The sequence below is a fragment of the Poecilia formosa genome, unplaced genomic scaffold, assembly GCF_000485575.1.
Source record: "Poecilia formosa unplaced genomic scaffold, Poecilia_formosa-5.1.2 Scaffold4, whole genome shotgun sequence".
NCBI lineage: Eukaryota > Metazoa > Chordata > Actinopteri > Cyprinodontiformes > Poeciliidae > Poecilia > Poecilia formosa.
Window position 1 is genome coordinate 4997447 of NW_006799943.1, and position 17961 is coordinate 5015407.

At 40.9% G+C, this 17961-nt stretch overlaps 3 protein-coding genes across 6 annotated transcripts; 1 reads left to right on the plus strand and 2 right to left on the minus strand.

Moving 5' to 3' along the window:
• Window positions 1–31: 31 nt before the first annotated feature.
• Window positions 32–4030, minus strand: mrpl38 (mitochondrial ribosomal protein L38). The gene is made up of 9 exons (XM_007560907.2): window positions 3866–4030; window positions 2490–2678; window positions 2287–2418; window positions 2002–2204; window positions 1846–1918; window positions 876–921; window positions 617–775; window positions 323–459; window positions 32–247 (listed from the first exon to the last, which is right to left on the minus strand). Exons 1-9 carry the CDS (start codon window positions 3948–3950, stop codon window positions 111–113), a joined length of 1161 nt encoding a protein of 386 aa, XP_007560969.1. The 5' UTR covers window positions 3951–4030; the 3' UTR covers window positions 32–110.
• trim65 (tripartite motif containing 65) lies at window positions 943–10887 on the plus strand. 4 transcript variants are annotated; one of them, XM_016675993.1, is made up of 9 exons: window positions 943–1184; window positions 5002–5077; window positions 5190–5453; window positions 5549–5644; window positions 6473–6703; window positions 6779–6947; window positions 7040–7129; window positions 7213–7430; window positions 8667–10887. In XM_016675993.1, the coding sequence occupies exons 2-9, from the start codon at window positions 5060–5062 to the stop codon at window positions 8973–8975; spliced, it is 1395 nt and encodes a 464-aa protein (XP_016531479.1). In that variant the 5' UTR covers window positions 943–1184; window positions 5002–5059; the 3' UTR covers window positions 8976–10887. The 4 variants fall into 4 exon arrangements, with proteins under 4 accessions (XP_016531479.1, XP_016531468.1, XP_016531473.1 ...); XM_016675987.1 differs by lacking the exon at window positions 943–1184 and adding an exon at window positions 4506–4603; XM_016675982.1 differs by having other exon boundaries at window positions 5002–5453.
• wbp2 (WW domain binding protein 2) lies at window positions 10294–16230 on the minus strand. Its single transcript, XM_007560874.2, has 8 exons — window positions 16000–16230; window positions 14646–14754; window positions 13305–13440; window positions 13128–13220; window positions 12884–13030; window positions 12672–12794; window positions 11515–11591; window positions 10294–11425 (listed from the first exon to the last, which is right to left on the minus strand). The coding sequence occupies exons 1-8, from the start codon at window positions 16056–16058 to the stop codon at window positions 11378–11380; spliced, it is 792 nt and encodes a 263-aa protein (XP_007560936.1). The 5' UTR covers window positions 16059–16230; the 3' UTR covers window positions 10294–11377.
• Window positions 16231–17961: the final 1731 nt, after the last annotated feature.

A 17961-nucleotide genomic window follows, 5' to 3' on the forward strand; every position in this document is an offset into this window, starting at 1 on the left:
TGTCGTCACAAGACTAAAGAGCAGACTCAGAAACAGTTAAGAAATGCTTTATTTAGACGGTGATTCCACACTTTCCAGACTGGATTTCTGGTCAGATACGTTTCTCCTGATCAGTAAATGCCGTAGGTATGCTCCTTCCCATCTCTGTACCTGTCCAGGTAGCGTAGTGGCTGCCTGTGTGGATACTTGACCTGTGGAGGGTGGTACACTGGAGGCCTGATGAACTCAAACACTGGTTCCTTCATGTCTAGAGCGAGAATGCGGCTTTAATTTTTAAACAGACTTCAAAACAAACATGGCAACATAAAGAAACACGACTCACTGAGTGTGTTGTGGAAGGTGTTGGTAACCGATTCGTCCCACTGGCTCTGGAAGAAGGCCAGGCCTGCTGGCGTCATGTCGTCCTGATGCTTTCTGTAGAAATCCACGGTTTTAAAGGTGCGGTCAACCAGCGAGTGGCTGAGGAGGAAAGATGGCATGGATTATTACACACACATCAACACAAGTGGTAATACTCCTCTTATATCTTGTTATGGTAAGAAAGTACATCTCGTTTAAAATGCTTGAACGTCTTGATTCTCTCACATTCAGGTAAGATGCTGGGGCCGTTACTCACCATGGCGATGGGCGGAGATCTTCCCGGAAGCTGATGGGTTTTTCCTGCTTGAAGAGGACGTAGATGTAGCGATGGAAGCCTGTTCCCCTGGCAGGGAAAGGCGGCAGGTAGTGACACAGCTCCTCTCCGGCCTTCACCGCCCCGCCTGGAATGTTCCCGCTTCCAGGGACACAAGACATTCCACATTTTTAATATTCACATGTTTTGGGACTAACCAGACGAAGAAATGCACACTTTGGATTGGACCCAAAGTACTTACACAAGCCAGTGGAGGTACTCTGCCTCGTTATCCAGAAGATGCTCGTCTGCAAAGAAATGAAATAAAAATAAAGGTATGTTTTCTGAATTTAAATGTGAAAACTAGGGGTGAAAACAATCAGCTTGTGATTAAGTATCAGTCAATGGTTAGTTAAAATTAATTCCAATCGATTGTTCTTTTATTGTTGTAGTTTGCCCGCCATCCAGCAGAGAGCGCCGCTGGTCATCCTCAAGCAGCGCCTGCCGATACAACATGGCGGCCATATCAGAACGGAAAGAGAAACGGTCCAAACTCAGTCCTTTATCGGAGGTAAAATGCACTTTATGCGGTTCTGTTTTGAAATATAAACGCTCTACAAGTTCTTTAAGTTTCACCTCGATAGCGCTCATTCAGCCGAGATGCTGCATAACAGAGCAGCGTCAACTTCTCCACCAAAAATAACGAAGGCGAGGACGTGATGACAGGAAAACGGAGAAGATGACGCAGAAAAATGTTAACATGATGCGGAAAAAAAAAAACATTGTGTTGGCATTGTTCCAATACATTAAGTGTATTAAGTGAGTTAATACACTTAATGAGTGTATTAAGTGAGTTAATACACTTAATGGAGCGACTAAGTTTTTATTCAGCAACCCAAGACGTTCCTGTTTTGCTATGCTTTATATGCAAGTTTAAGAATGTGAGAAACACACAATTTTCTGTTTATTCAGTCGATATTTAGTACAGCTGACGTTTTTTTGTTTTTTTTTCAAATTCAGTATGTTATGAAAGATTTATCCCTTTATGTTAATGGAATGACGGTCGGCCCTCTTGAAAGAATAGGAAATTTAAGTTTTTAAGAAAATGGCTGCTTGTCAATCAACCATTAGTCCATGGATGAGATCAATCAACTTTCCATTAACTCAACTGATAACTTGCATCCCCAGTGAAAACAGACTGCTTAGTCTCACAGGTTAAGGGCGACGCTGACCTGGAGAGGTGAGCAGGAGGGTCCATAGGGAGCCCTCCTCTGCGTCAAAGGCGATCCGGGGGGCCGACACTGCCTAAAGAGACAAGATGGAGCAGAAGATAAGCTAAGAGAAGAAACATAATATCGGAAAATTCATCCTCTGTCTTTTTAGCATACTTCTGTAGGCGTCAGCTGATTCCCATAATGGACTTGTCTATCACTGTCCTGGCTGTAGCTGATGCGGAGGGTGACCTGAGGTCGAAAATAGGCCATTGGAAAGAGGTCCCTGAAGACCCCGTAGTGGTCGGCCAGCTTCTTTATGTGCAACGGTCCGCTGGTCTTCTCCCAGGTTTCCTGCACTCGGTCCAAGGAGATCTTCACTGAAGGGGTGACATGTGTTAACTTCTCCAGTTGAAAAAAGTCTAATTTTGACAAACGTCAAGGGGGAAAAAAAAAGCGTACAAGTACGAAGTCGGGAGGCCCTCTCCAGCTCGACGTTCCTGTTGTTTTCCCTCATTACCTGCCTCCTCTCCTTCACCTCTTTGGTTCTGCTGGGACGACAGTACGGCAGTCCTATGTCCACGCGCTCAGCACCTAGACGCACAGCAATACTCAGTGACGCATTTGAACCCCATCAGCAGCAGATTCCAGAGTTTACTCCTCACCGTGCTCAGGATCTGCTTTTTCCACGTAGCTCCTGTAGGTCTTCCACCACATGCGCTTGTTCTTGGCCTCCTCGGCCTGTCGGAAGTAGCGGTTGTAGCTGCGGTATTTCTCCAGAGACTCCAGGTTTGATGTGTCGATGTCGTCATTGGGCATGGGTCCCAGCGGACGCACCCGTTTGCTGAGGACCACTGGGTCCAATGGTTAGAAACAACATCGTCAAAATGTTATGGGTTTAAATTATTATCTTGCACAACTGCATTTTTAAATCAAATTTGAATTAAAACTAGAGCTAAAATGTTTCAGTCAGGCATGTTCACAGACAGACCTCTTTTAGTGACAAATTATTATTATTATTTACCCTGTTATGACTATTTATGAGACCTCCAATAGAGCTGATGTTAGTTTCCACTTCTTGTTTTGAAGCCTGTGCTTGTCTCCTGCCCTCTGCTGGAGGATCAATGTATTGCAGAAGGCAACATCTCGTTTGATTCAAGGGTAATAAAAGGCCGAATACACCTTTATTAGAAACGAGTTTAAATGGAATAGAAAGCTCTCTTTGTTTTCATTGTTGGTAACAAGAGAAAAAAAAAAACAGAATGTGTTTTAACACAATTATACAAAACAGCTTATCAAACATTGTTTTACAGCAATACGTAGTAAAAATTTATTATTTTGGACACAAATTCAAAGTAGATACGAGCCACTTTTTCATAAAAAAAAAAAAAACATCCAAGGGGAGTGAATGCTCGTTGCCAAGAATATTTGTCAAATTCTAATTCTGGTCAATCACATTTAAATCAGTGACTTCAGTGACTATTTAGGTAAACACTTCCTTTGCAGTAACATTTAATGTCATTATTTTCAGTTTCTGAAAATCTAATTCATGTAATAGAGGCAAAATTTGATTTATTTCTTTAAAAGGGAGTATGGTTACATGCCCAAATAAGTCTAATGTAACACTTCTGATACAAAGAAAACCAGGTAATGCTTCAAATAAGTATTGGATTTGTTAAAGTGAGCCATAAAAATTGTTTAAATTTCAATTTTAATCCTTGAAATTGAACTATTTTTCTTAGTTATTTCTTGTTAGCTAGTAAAGGGATCATTGCTTTTTGATACATGATTAAATTGTAAAAGTTAAACTTGCGAATTCTCCTTCTCTCTTAAACTAACCCAGTTATGTTGCCAACGTAATGAAGACTGAAACAAAATGATTTTTCTGACTGTTGCTGAGTTTGTCATGTCTGACCGCACAGTCGAGGCCAGCAGTTTGTGTTGTTTCCTTCAAACACCCTTTTACAAAGCAACACTCGAGCATTAAAGTTCGGACAATAACTACCAAATAGAAAATATCTCAAAAAAACAATAACATTACCTGTTGTAGCAATAGTCCTCGCGTTATTGACCCCTAAATCTGTCCCAGTTCGCAGCGCAGCAGCACAAACTGTGCGCAGCGCCATCTTGGATGTAACTACGGTGGCCGTGTGGTCAAACGATACAGGACTGCGATGTTGCGTTTAATGCATCAAAGAACTCAGAAATCTACTTCAATCACTTTTTCCCATTGATAAGTAATATTAGTGAACAGGTGTTCTTGTAATGTAACCCAGGCAACGACTAATACGTAAAAAAAAGGAACTAAAAATACAAAAAAAATACAGGAAAAAAAATGAAACGTAATAAAAATGTAAAAATATTCTCTTTTATGTTTTAATGACTAGCAGCATTCTGGGTTGTGCATTCAAACATTGCACAACCCTCTTTCTTTTAAATAGGATAATATAAGTTTTCGAGTTCAACATGACCAAAATATAGTCGGAACTGATTTTACACTTCAGAAATTTCTCAATCTATTGTCTTAACAGTTACGCTTCTTACTATATTTATTACCTGAAAGCGCATACAAGTGTTAATTTCAATAAGCGGTCTAAATATATAACTCCTGACCTAATTTAATAATAGGTAGGAATCTCTCAACACATTTCGCATCTTCCACCTTCACGTTTAGCGTTGTGTTTATTATTTCCCGGTAGCCAGTGAAGGTATCGTTAGGCGTGTTTTCGTCATCAGGGAAGCTTCTTCTGTAACGTGCAGGAATAAATCTATTGTAGTGGTAAGACATGTCATGATGTTACATTTGTGTTACAACTCAGTAGTCAGAGAAGGCGTGCTGTTTAAAATGTGGAATTAAATTGTTTAGTTCTCTTAATATTTTCGACTGAGTATTTGTCACGTAGAGTCGTGGCTAAAATAAAAGGAGCCAAACGTAATGCTAACTGGAGCTAGCGCTAGCTGTGCTCTCCATTGAGTTCAGTTCAGGCTGTTGGCTCTGGGCTCCACCTGGATATGGCGTTGTATATCGCTGTGACTATTACTTTGCTGTTGCTTTGTGTCACAGTTCAACGCAGAAAAGAAAATAAATGGCAATTTTATTTAGAATTAGCCGGTTTTTTTAGTCTAAAAAAAAACACATAATCGTGACATCCTTTCTCTGTGTTTTCTTTCTTCTAGATGTTTGTTGTTTCCCTGCAAATATGGACTCTCAGAATTCATATCTCAACTGCGCCATATGCCTGGAACGTTTCAGGTACCCTGTGACCATCCCCTGCGGCCACACCTTCTGTAAAGACTGCATCAGCAAACACTGGGACACCAGCAGCAAGTCTAACAAAAGCCCCCATTGCCCCTTCTGCAATCAGGAGTTCGCGTCCAGACCAGTTCTGAAGCGAAACGTGTCACTGTCGGTGCTGGCCGAGTCTGCCAACAGTACCGGCCCGTCCTGCAGGGAACCTCTGCTGAGGTCAGGGGATGGGGCGAGGACTTTGCTGCTCTGCGATCGCCACAAGAAGCCCCTGGTTTACTACTGCAGGCAGGACAAAATGCCCGTGTGCTGCGAATGTGGCATCACTGAATGCGCCAATCACGACAAAGTCATGTTGGAGGCAGAGAAGGAAAGTCAAGAGGTATAAAACAAGTCGGGATACTTGTAACTTTAGTCCAAACTTAACTTTTAATAGTAAGGTAAAAACCTTTTCTCCAAATTGTGTTTTCTTTACAGCTGTTGCTTGAAAGAAAGAGTAAGGAAGTGGAGAAACGGCTTGAGGACACACAAAAGAGTATAAATGATTTGGTGGAGAACATCAGTCATGCTAAGGTGATTCCTCAGTTTATATATATATAAACAGAATCTAGATCGTTAAACAGAAGAAAATATGGTATCTTGAAAAAGTATCCACACTCTGTATGCTTTTCTACTTACTTTGTTGGGGTTAGATAAACACAAAACATTCAAAATTCTGATGTGAATGTCACTGGTGTATTAAAAAACCCTATTTAAAATAAACAAATGATGCTTAGTCTGGTGGTGGGGCAAATAAAGCCTGGTGGCCTGCCAGGCTTATAGTACACTGGGGGAAACCCTAAGCTAAATAGTGGGCAATGTTGAAAGAAAACCTTTCATAGGCTACAAACTATGATGGTTTTTAACTGTGAATGACTGAAATGGAAGTTCAAAATTCAACAATTTTGAATTGTTGAATTCAAAATTGCTCAAATATCAAATGAGCTCTCGATATTTAGCAAAGAAAAACAGGTGGCTAAATACGCAGAGCTGATAGGTGACTTCCTCACAAGGTGGCTCTACAAAGACCATAGAGTCACTCATCCATTGGTTGTCTTAAGTTCTGACATAACTGTCTGAACACAAACGCATGACATGTTTCAGGTTTTTATTGGTGAAACAATGTTGAAAACTATGTTGGTCACATAAAATCCAGTGGAGTTTGTGGTTGTAGCACGACAAAGAAAAAAACAAAGAGGGGTATTAATACTTTTTCAAGGCACTGTAGGAGATTGTTCTAATCTAACCTATCAGACGTAGCTTGAAATTGAAATCCAATCTGTTCATATTTGCTTGTTTATGGTGAAAGATTGACAAATATTTCACCAAGCAGACGTGCAACTGAGGTCCTTCCATCAACAGGTGACTCTACAGCAGACTTCGTCTTGGATGAGGGCCAAGTTCTCCTCTCTGATCAAGATTCTGACTGAGAAGCAGGAGGCCACGGAGCTGTTCATCGAGCAGCAGAAAGAGGAAGCCATCACGGAGGCGGAGACGCGGTTGACCTGCCTCCAGCAGCGCTCGCAGATCCTCCAAGAGAGCCAAGCCCAAATAGCAGCTCTGCACGATCTCTCTGACGCCGACCTCATTAGGGTCTGTACCTCTTAACATCAGCGGTTATCTCGTATTTCGTTGAAACGCGATGGAGCGGATGTGTTTTACTCTCAGGAGTCGACGCAGGTGGAAGTGCCACGTTTCAGCGACGTTCCCACAGAGGTGTCGCCAAACCTTGTGGATCGGCTGAACGGCGTCACGGACGTTCTGACCCGAGTCTCCAAGCTGGTTTGTGAGGACCTGGAGAGAGCCGTGTGCACCACTGTGCTTCAGGACAACGACGGTAACCTTGGTTTTAAGAGCTACTTTCTGCTGGACTGGCCAGAACTTTTATCCTAACCTAACCCGTGTTCTCATCGGCTCATGGCTGTCCAGGTTCTCCTCAGGATAAGAGGCCAGTACTTGCTGTGGTTCCCAGTCCGGCTACTCCGTGCCTCCCTGGTGGGAAGGAAAGCCTCAGTGCCTGTGAGTCCTGCTTTTTATACGCTACATGATTGAAACCTTAGCTTGACAGATCTTAACTCTTGTCTCAATCCTTGTCTTCGTAGATCGTTGCTCTCTGACGTTTGACCCTCGAACAGCCAACGAACACCTGTCTCTGTCTCATGAGAATCGGAGGGCGGAGCACCTGACCTCCGGTCCGCGCCCGGTCCCAGCTCACGAGGCTCGCTTCGACCACACCTGGCAGGTGCTCTGCTTCCAGGGCTTTAAAAAGGGACAGCACTACTGGGAGCTGGAGGTGTCCAAGCCTTGGGCCTACCTCGGGGTAAAGACTCTGCTGGTTCTGTTGTCGTACATCACATCAGTCTGTTGGTCATTAGAGATTTCATCTGTTAGAGTAGTTCCAGAATCTTTCCGAGCTCTTCTTTTACTCTCCCTTCAGCTCAGCCCAAAGTTTTAGGGGTCTTTTTTGTATCTAAGGTTGAGGTCAGAAGGCTCAGACAGTAATGGAAGGAGGATGACTGTGTGTCGAGTAAATGATTTTTGTGTTTGAGTTGGTTGCTTTTGCCCAAAGACCCAAACATGAATCGCTTTCTGTTTATATTGTTAATGCTTTTATACCCAACATCATAACATTATTCACAAGAACACGGCTCTTTAGAACAGATATGTGGCATCAAGGATCCATTACCATACATACAGAGGAAATACGGTGCTTTTCCACACATTCATCCCTTATTTCAAAATCGTGTCTGTCTTACCATCACAAACATAAAATACTTTTCTAATCTGTTTACTGGAATAAAGTTGTTTTTTTTCCTTGTATGCCTCTTTAAATGACAATTAGAAAGTACATGGCATGTACTCGTAGTCATGGAGACTTTGTGACCACCCCAAAATGGCTAATTTTTCTGCTGTTATTTTCTTTTTTCAGATTTTTAACTCCTGCCCACTGGCTGTTGACAAAATTAAAAACTTCATCTAGTAGCTTAATGGCCAGTGCAAACAGGAAATGACCTCTGACATAACCATGCGAAACAGGATGTCAAGGATTAGTAATTACAATTTCCTAAAAACTTAAATGAGGAACTATAAACCTAAAAATAAAAAGTTACATTTATGTTAAAAAGACAACTGCCACTGGTCATGGTGTTAAAACCAGTTATTTCTTAATGTGGGCTCTTCTGCCACTGAATTAATGTGGTCAAATTAAAGGGCGCTAGCTAAATTGATCGCATCCATGTTTGAGCTGTCGTGTATATATATATTTATGGTCACCCCAAAAAACGATATATTTCTTAACTTGTTTTATTCTAAAGACATTAGTGGCTTTTATTTGTCAGTAATCCCACAGGAAGGGTGCAGAAAGTAGGGCCGGGTAAAGCATGCGACTAAGGAACCAAGGACGGGGGTCGAACTCGATACGCCAGCGTCGAGGTCCATAGCCACGCTCCCGCTCTGACCACTGCACCATGCGACACACGAAATGCCCTTTAAAAAAAAAAAAAAACAAAAAAAAAAAAATAACCTCCATTTATTTTTTTACCTCTCCCTCTTCCAGGTAACTTATGAAACCATCCCCAGGAAGGAGAAGGGGAAGCGGTGCATGGTGGGTATGAACGAACTGTCGTGGAGTCTCCAGCTGGACGAGCATCAGCTCTCCGCCTGGCACAACGGCCGGCGGGAGACGCTGGTCGGCCACTCCCATCACAGCCGCATCGGCATGCTGCTGGACTACGAGGCTGGGACGCTCACCTACTACGGCGACGGACAGACGAGGCTCCACGCCTTCCACTGTGCCTTCACCCAGGAGCTGTTCCCCGCCTGCTGGATAGGGGAGGGAGTCAGCATCACTCTCTGCTCCCCGTGAGCCTCCGGCTGATTCAACACAGAGAAACTCGTTTTATCTATTTAAAAAAACTTTCTCAACTTTCTGGTTTGTATTATTCTCCTCTCACCACTTGGTGGCGACAAACTCTGAATCCTTACAGCTTTCGCTCCATTTCATCTAAATGGTTTTAGTCAAAGAAATCAACTTCAAGGTGTCTAAAGATCGACTGTTATGCACCCAGCTGATCCTCGTCTACAGCTTTTAACGCAGGCAGAGAAGACTGAAGAAAATGACTCCAATGTCTCCAAACATGGGGGTTGCCAACACTTAATACAATTCTTATTTAAACTTTTTTGAAAAATATGTTTACCTAGATGAAGAGGAGCGCAATGACAATTATCACTGTTGGTGTTTTGCATTGACAGGACAATTGTGATGTTTTCATGCATTATTCATATAGTGTTATGTCCAGAACGGACCGGCTAATGATATGCTGCCAATTTGTGCTACAAAGAGTTTCAATTTGTCTGTTTTGAGTTAATCAGCTTGAAAGGAATACTGTCATTTGCCTTCCTGCTCCGAAGTTGCATACAATCATCCTGGGTGCGAATGTGACGCTAACCACCTACATTTATCCAAACGTTTCAGTTTTCGTCTCTGACCGTAAATCGTTTGTGTAGGAGATATTTGGCTTGTCCATGTGGACAGCTGGAGGATTCGATTGGTTGGTTTGGGTTATTGATTTGTCAGAATCACCCCAGTTGGTGCTGATGTTAGGTTTGTAGTCCAGAAGCTTCGATGTTCAGCCAAGCAGGAGGGACAATGATCCTAAACATGTCACAACTGGAGTTATGGAGTTTGAAATACTAGAATGTTTCCCACACAACTAAAAACCACACAACTCCATTCAATGCCACTTGTTAAAGAGTAACTCTTTCGCCTGCTGCAAATAAAATCCATTTTTGTTAACAGATTTTTAAAAAGCACTGCTGAGAAAAGAGCTCTTGGACTTTCAGCATGAAAGCAGAAACCGATTCCTGCAGTGTGATGTTGGAATCTGCGGCACTTTCTAGATGTTTTCAGCACGTTTATGACAACCAGCCACGTTTTTTGTTTTTTTAAGCACTTTTGCTGAGCTACGCTGTCAACCTTTGGCATGTTGAGGTACTTGAGGCTCAGGATTTTTGGGAAACTGCTGTGGATATGCACAAAACGCTGCAAAAGACGGAATCAGAGCACTTTTCCTGACGTAGAAGCATCAATCTAGAATGAGTTTGTCTCTTTTGTGTTAAGTAGAAATTTAAAATGTGACAACAATCCTGACTGGAAATTTAAAAAAAGAAACACTCCCTGTTTCATGAGTTAAGAGCCATTTATTAAACTTCAATCTAATGCGCACATGCTTCTGTTGAGATCATGCCGTTTGTTTTTCCATAATTGAACCATTCTACAGTAACTGTTCAATAAATTAAGTTTGAAATACATACAGAGCTGAATGTTATTGTACACCCAGCCACGACGAGAGCGAACCGTAGCCTGATGCATAGCATTCTAAAAGTGCAAAGAATGAGCCGCTGATGCGCCACAGATACAGGATACAGATAAAATGACCACAGAGGAAGGAAGAACCGAGGCGCTCGAGATCAGACCAAGCGAACGGAGTTGAACAGAAACTGAGCCCATCCTCCAGGCGGTCGTGTTACTATCTGGGGAAAAAGACAACTACAATAATAAAAAAAAAAGACAAAAACAGGACGACAGAGGAGTGAATGGTGAAGCCCGGGGCAAACAGGATGTGACATCATTAGGTGACCGGTCTGCTCCCGTGTTACATTGGTAGGAGAATCCACTGCTCTGCTCTAATCCCATATTGTGGACTCTCTAGTGTTCCTGGTCCCACCACAGCATGTCGAAACACACAAAATCTGCTCGCTTTTACAAAAAAAAAAAAGGCTACTTTGTAACTTTGTACTTCTGACACTAAGTTTTCTCGAGAAAATACCTTCTTGAAAATCTTGGTACACACAAAAATAATAGAAAAATAAAACTGCATTCGGTTTGCCTACGGCCGTCTGTAGCAAAGCAAATGACTTCATTGGTTTAGAGTTTGGTTAGATAGAAAATTCTATGTGAGCGTCACATCATTCAACATCAGATCGCAAGAGGTTAAAAGAGGGAGAAGGGAGGGGGGATTAACGGGACACTTGGAAAGCGACAAATATTATACAATAGATGGCAACCGTTTTGGTTGCCAGCGCTTGTTCTTTGCGACTTCCTGGGAAGTAAAGGTGCTTCTGATGAAGGGAGACAGGAAAACGAGGAGGAGGGTCAGAGGGGGGGAAAAAGGAATATTAGAAGGTGATAAGGAAGACCGAGAGGAGAAAATGTCCAGTCAATGAAATGAGAGGAGACAGAGGAACGAGGGCGGGGTCACACAGGGTCTACTGGTTCTTCTTGTCCTCTGGAGGTGAGTAAGGCGGGGGCTTGTCCTGCAGAGAAAAATGAGAGAGAAAGTGTTCATTTCATTTCAATTATTGATCAGAAGTAGTTTTTTCAGAGCTGGGATACGGGCTCTTACCTGCGGCAGGTACACGTGCGTAGGAGGCAGAGTGGCACAGCTGGCGCTCGCCGCCACTTCCGCTGCCTTGGCCTCCGCTGGGAACGGTAGGCAGGGAACAGGAGAGGATGTTCATTATTAAATATGTCTTTGACTATTAAAAAAAAAACCTGGCACATATGAGAAAGGTAAGGGGGGAGGGGAGAGCTCATTTCAGTGATGAGTGCAGCTAGGAACGAAAGGAAAAGGTTTGCCAAATTTTACATTTGTTAGCAGAAAGTGGTTTGAACGATGGAATTGCATTAACAAGGCAAAATGTCCTGACTCAGACTGCAGAGGTCTAATGATCATCAGATGATTACATTTCTTAGACTGTTATTGTGAAAATGTTCACATTTCTTGAACTGTTCTGTTTTGTTAATGTTGCTACCAACAAATCTGAGCTGCTCCAGAAGAGTTTATGTGATAAAACAACAAATGAGTAAAAAGTTGTGACGGAAACAAAATTATGTATTTTTCTTTGTAAATTCAAGTTCGAAAATACTTTATTGATCCCAAAGTGAAATTAAATGTCGATGTAACTCATATAACTCAAATTCTTCAGCGGGTTATTGCAGACGGTGACGGACAGATTTCCTGTAGATCAAGCTCTGAATTGAATGGGAAGCCTTTTACTAGGCCATTTTAAGACGTGAATCTGTTTTCCTCTGCCTGGTGCTTTCTCAGTCTATCTTCTCTAGCTCTGCTGAGGAAAAGCGTCACGACACAGCAGCATGGCGCTGCCACCACCGTGCTTTACCACGGCGATTGAGTTTGCAAGCCTTGAATTTCCCTTCAAGACATCTCTTGATTTCTCACTAGAATATAAATGCAATTTTTAAAAAAAGTTTTTGAGGTTCTTGAAACAAAAAATCTACATGAGAAAAAGAACAGAAAATCTAATTGTTTTTTCATCTTCTGGTTGTTTTTCTTTGTCTGCTATGAGTTTAGCTCCAGCCTTTAACGTTGCTGGTGTGGTCATAAAAATCTAAGAAGGCAAAACAAATAAAATAAAATAACGATTATCTTACTCAAAACTGTCTCTTTGCCTAAAGAGAAGTAAGAACCATCAGGTTTATTTTTATGTGTTTATTTTGATCTTAGCTACCTCTCAGAGCCTCTCCACTTGAGAGACTCACCTGCTGCTGAGGAGGGCAGGTCTGGGTCACGTGGTGGCTGCTGACCCAGGGGGGCAGAGTAAGGAGGGGGCGGTACGTAGCTGGCAGACGCATCGAAAGCTGGAGGACTTGGGTAGAATGCCCCTGGATCACAGGACAGGAAGAGAGAACCAAATGAAACGTTTGTTGAATTGCACACTAATAACACTGCTGTTGGTATGATGGTTTGGTACCTGGAGGAGGGGGGTTGGGGTAGGAGTAGCCGGGTGGAGGTCCCTGAGGGTACATTCCGTTAGCTGGGGGAGGAGGGAAAGCGTAGCCTCCGTTAGCCATGAAAGGGCAGCCACCGAAGCTAGGAGTCAGCGGCTGGCCCTTAGACGCTGCAGCAACAAAATATACCACAAAAAATAAATGAGTAAAAAGTGTTTAAAAAAAAACAAAAAAACACTGTTTAGATGCATTGCTTCATTTTCTTACCCTGAGCTGCAGCCTGCAGCATGAACTGGCCAAACTCTATGGCTCCGCCGGCGGCGAAGACCAGCTTGAACGTGGCACTTCCTTCCCATCCACCTGAATGAATGAAGACATTCAATTCATCCAGATGGTAGAGAACCCGTCTCAGCCGAATGAAGGGGTCGAACGCGGCGTCCTTACCTCCGGGCTCGGCGCTCACGGTGCCCTTGATGTAATTGGCGCCCAGAACCGGCTGTTTGATCTCACAGCCCTTCATCAGGTAGAACGGCATCATGAAGGACTGCAGAGCGTCGCGTCCTTTAGCCAGGAAGATCACCTGGAAGGAAGAATCAGCAGGTTTCGACTTTCAAGCTGGACTTAAGTTTTGCTGGAGGTTTTTTTGTGTGTGCTAAATATTGTTAGAAATATGTTTGTGAAAGTAATAAAAAAAAAAAAAAACAGCTTCATAATTTTTCCAATCATCCCTGCCCCTGTTTCAATTTAACAACAGTTTAGGTATTGTTTACAGATTTCTTGCACTAGTTTGGTCTTGTTTTTTGCAGCATTGTGTGTTTTTATTTTTTCACTTGTGTATAGACAGGTTAAAAATGACCAAAAATAAATAAATATATACACGTCATTTCTGGAATGTTACAAAAAGTTAATCTTGCAGGATGTTCTGATCCTAACTCTGTTTTAAAGCTTCTGCTTTAAAGGTTTTTATCAGAGATAATAACCTCCATTGTCTGTCCTCATACTTCCTGCAGAATTTAAATGTCTCCCTGTTGTTTTCTTGGACATAAAGAGCTTCTTTGTTGCTGTTTTTTTTTGTCACAAAGATGTTGTCCAACTCAACTATATTCCAATGCACACACGTCCACCTGCTAACCAAGCTCTGCACTGGTGGCTGCAAGGTTTTGAAGGACACTTCCCAGTTGGTAACCACCTCAGAGCCTGTTTCCAGTTATCCTGGAAATAATGACTGCAATCTGTTATTTAATAAGAAACCTACATATAAAGGTGTTTGCTTGATTTCCCAAGTCTAAAAAAATTTAGATTTGTACAATCTGGATTGGATTGTTCACATACACATTTGTTCAAATACACATTTTTAAGGCATAGTATTGGCAAAAAAAAAAAGAAGCAAAAGTAGGAATTTCAGTGCTTTGGTATCTAAAACAAAATCATAATAAGAAATTGAATTTTTTTGTTGTCTTGATAAAAATCCAATTAATGATATAAAATTTGTCAAAACTGTAATATTATTGTATTTTTTTTAAGAAAGAAGTAATAACTAGTTTTATCACAAAATATTATGATGACAATCTTGGACTTATCCCTACTGAGGAATACTGTTTATTGCAGAAAAGTAAACTTGTTCTTCAGTAAAACAACTGCTAGTGAAAAAACTAGTTAGTCTGGAGCAAAATACGCATTTTAAATAACGCTTTTGTTATTCATGAGCATTTATCTACAATTTAAAATTTCTAATTTGAAGACAATTCTGACAGTAAGAGACCGTGATTACAAAAAGTCACTCACCCTGTACGGTGTCAAGTAGACGCTGCCCTTTTTGCTCTTTCTGAACGGCTCAGGCAGACGGTCCGCATCGCAGAAGACCAGCTCCACGTTATCATGGGACATCAACACGCTAGTGACATACACAAACACGTAAACATACATTTACAATAATAATAACACAATAAATAAACACTGTGCATAATGTAAGTCAAAAATGTTTATGGCTCGTCACAAGCATCCAAATTAAAGATGGCTCAAGCTTCAGTTTCATAACCCTGAACTTACAATTTTAAAGTTGAGACAGCTGGGTTTTTCTGTAGCTGTCCAGTTACTAAACATGGCCCTGAAATAATAGGATTAGGCCCTGATGCCATCTAGTGACAGACTGTACAGTTTCTCCTGATGGTTTAATTGCTACATTCCTGTATGTTCCAGAAGCGTCTATAAGGCAGAATTTATACCAACCCTGCTTTCTCTACAAATGATATGGCAGAAATTTCGTATTTTGGCTTAACAGCAGCCAGTTCAATCTTTTTTAAAGCACTTTTAATAATCTGTTAGTTCAATTGGTCTTTGGTATATTACAAATACCAAAGACCAATTGATAGGTCACTTGCTTTCTAGACTCCATAATTCTGAAATTCTAATACATTTCTAACCAAGAAAATATTGATGTAATGTGAAAGATACGTTCACGCCCTCTCTGTTCTGCATTGCCAAGAGACACATTTGGCCAAACACACCCAGTCTCCCTCTATTATACGTATCAAAACCAAACAACCTTTTTCTGCCAAAGCAGGGCAGAGTGTATGAGGCCAGCAGGCTTGTGTAAGCACAACTACGCAATGCAATATGTGTTCACGTAGAGCCACAGTCCGAACAAGTAGCATTTAAACGCTGAGCTACACGTATCCTGAAAGCAGGCTCGCGCTCCATGCTCTTTTTTTTTCCGTGTTCGCACGTGAAGTCTGTTTTGATTGAAGGCCATGTTTTGGTCACGAGAGCCGACCCAGAGCTATCGAACGCGCCTCGAATTTTCCATGGCGTTGCAACAAATAGTGGCGTATTTATGTGAAACTTCGTGTTTAATAGAACAAAACCGCTTATTATGCATTCTAAATCCACAGGAGCTGCATTTCTGATCAGAATTTAAGGGTAAAAATAAGTAAAATTGGGAAAGTGTACATTTTATTATGTTTTTTTTTATGAATTAGTAATATACTGCGAATAGCTACATAATGTGCACTGCTGCTGTTCGTTATTTGTGAGGTCGACGCTGTGTTTCCATGAGTTTGCACTGTTCGCGTTTAAACCGAAAAAAAAAAAAGATAGACTAGGCCGAATGTGGAAAACGGTGACTAAAAGCTAACGTTACCTCTCACTGTTGTTGATGATGACTCCACCAGACTCTGAGTGGTTCTGGTTCAAAGTCATGATGTCGACCCTCCAGCGTCTCTCACAGCAGAAACAGCTCAGCTGAAAAGGTATTCAGAGGTTTTCCAAAGAAAGAAAAAAGGGGCCTGGGTAACTGTCACAGTACGTTGGTAACGGTTGTTATGAGTCTGATGCTACAACTGCACCTGCTTTTCTTCCGCTGTACGTTCAAGTGACGTCACGCACGCACAAAAAAATGGATACCGATAAACAAAAAATATTTTCTTAATGTAAGCCGAAAGCTGTAATTTAATTAGATGCGCGAAAAACAAATTAATAACACGTACCCACATTATATTCTTAATATTTTGAAATTATTTCTGAAGGGTTGAGAATTAACGTATGACGTAAGCGGTGAGCTAATATCGAAGTTTCTACGGAGTTATATAACAAATGTAGAAATCTAGGTTGTCAACGACAGTCACCGATAATTTTACCAACGACGGAGGAAAATAGATTTATTTATTTATGTATTTAGTTCTTTATATTGCAATGTATACATATGTTTTCTTGACATATTAAGAATAAGGTAGTGAAAATGTGGGTTACAAGGGACTGCTGTTAAACAAGACATGTTTTGAAATACACCCTGTAGTATTAAAATGCTATCCTGGATGTATTGATTAAGCATCACCACTGAAAGTCCAATTGTCAGACATTATAAATTCTGTGGTGTATTTAAGAGCTACTGAGCTACACAAAACCGAACTGAATTGTCTGGAACCCAACATGATTTTTATATCAGTAACACTTTTCAGAATAACTTCATAAACAGTTGATTGAGGAAGTGTGAGGGTGACAAGATTGAGTATGAAACAGCATCTGCCAAAGACGAGCAGATGCTCGTCTTTGGCAGCATCTGCTCGTCTTCAATTAAGTCGGAAATTGATCATTTGTTAAAAAAAAAAAACTCCCAGTGAAAAACAGCTTATTTTCAAATATCCACAGCGTATATTATTGCATAGAAGCCAGGTATTCTGGGAAACGTCTCAGTACATCAAGGCCAAAATTGAAAACCACTGCTGAATGTTCAATCAAACGTTTCTCAATGCAAAATTTGAAGGAACTTTCGTCTTTCCCCACTGATACTGCTACTATCAAGGTGGGTACAGTGATACTCTAGAAATAATAATAATAATAATAAAAAAAAACTTAGGAAAATTCCAGAAGTGTGTAATTACATTAAATGAGGAAGTGGTTTCACACACTCTCCTCACTCAGCTATAAACGGTGTTGCATTTTTATGCCTTGAACTTAGTCTGATTATATTCGGAAACGTCAACAAATACAAGAAAAACAATAATTAAAAAAGCAGTTCAGCCTTTTTAACTCTGTTATTCCTAAATAATTTCCAACGCAACTAATTGCCTAATTGCTACATAGCCACGCAGAAATGTTAAATATAATTTCATTATGAATCCTGCTGTTATTTTGGGCAAGTTATGATTTCCACAAACAAGATGGAGGACACATCAAACATGTGGAAGAAGGTACTCTGGTTAAATGAGACCAAAATTTGACAATTTTTTTCCTCCCCACATGCAAACACTACACCCTGAACACACCAGCTACGTGGTAAAACATGAAGGTGGTGGAATCATGCTGTGGGAAAACGTAACAGGCCAAGAGAAAAGGTAAATTCATTTAATACATAAGATCATTCAAAAACTAAAGGAGCACAAATAAAGAAAGATGCAATAAAGCTAGATATTTAAACAAAAGTAGCTCAATTTAGACATCACATAAAAAGAAAGAAATTATAAAACTGCAAATATAAACAAATAAATAACTTGAAAATAATAAAAGTGGCCAGACCTAGTGACAGGTATTGTCTAAAGGAGTTAGACAATACACACTTAAAAAAAAAATAATAATAAAAATACTAAATCATTTTATTCTACTT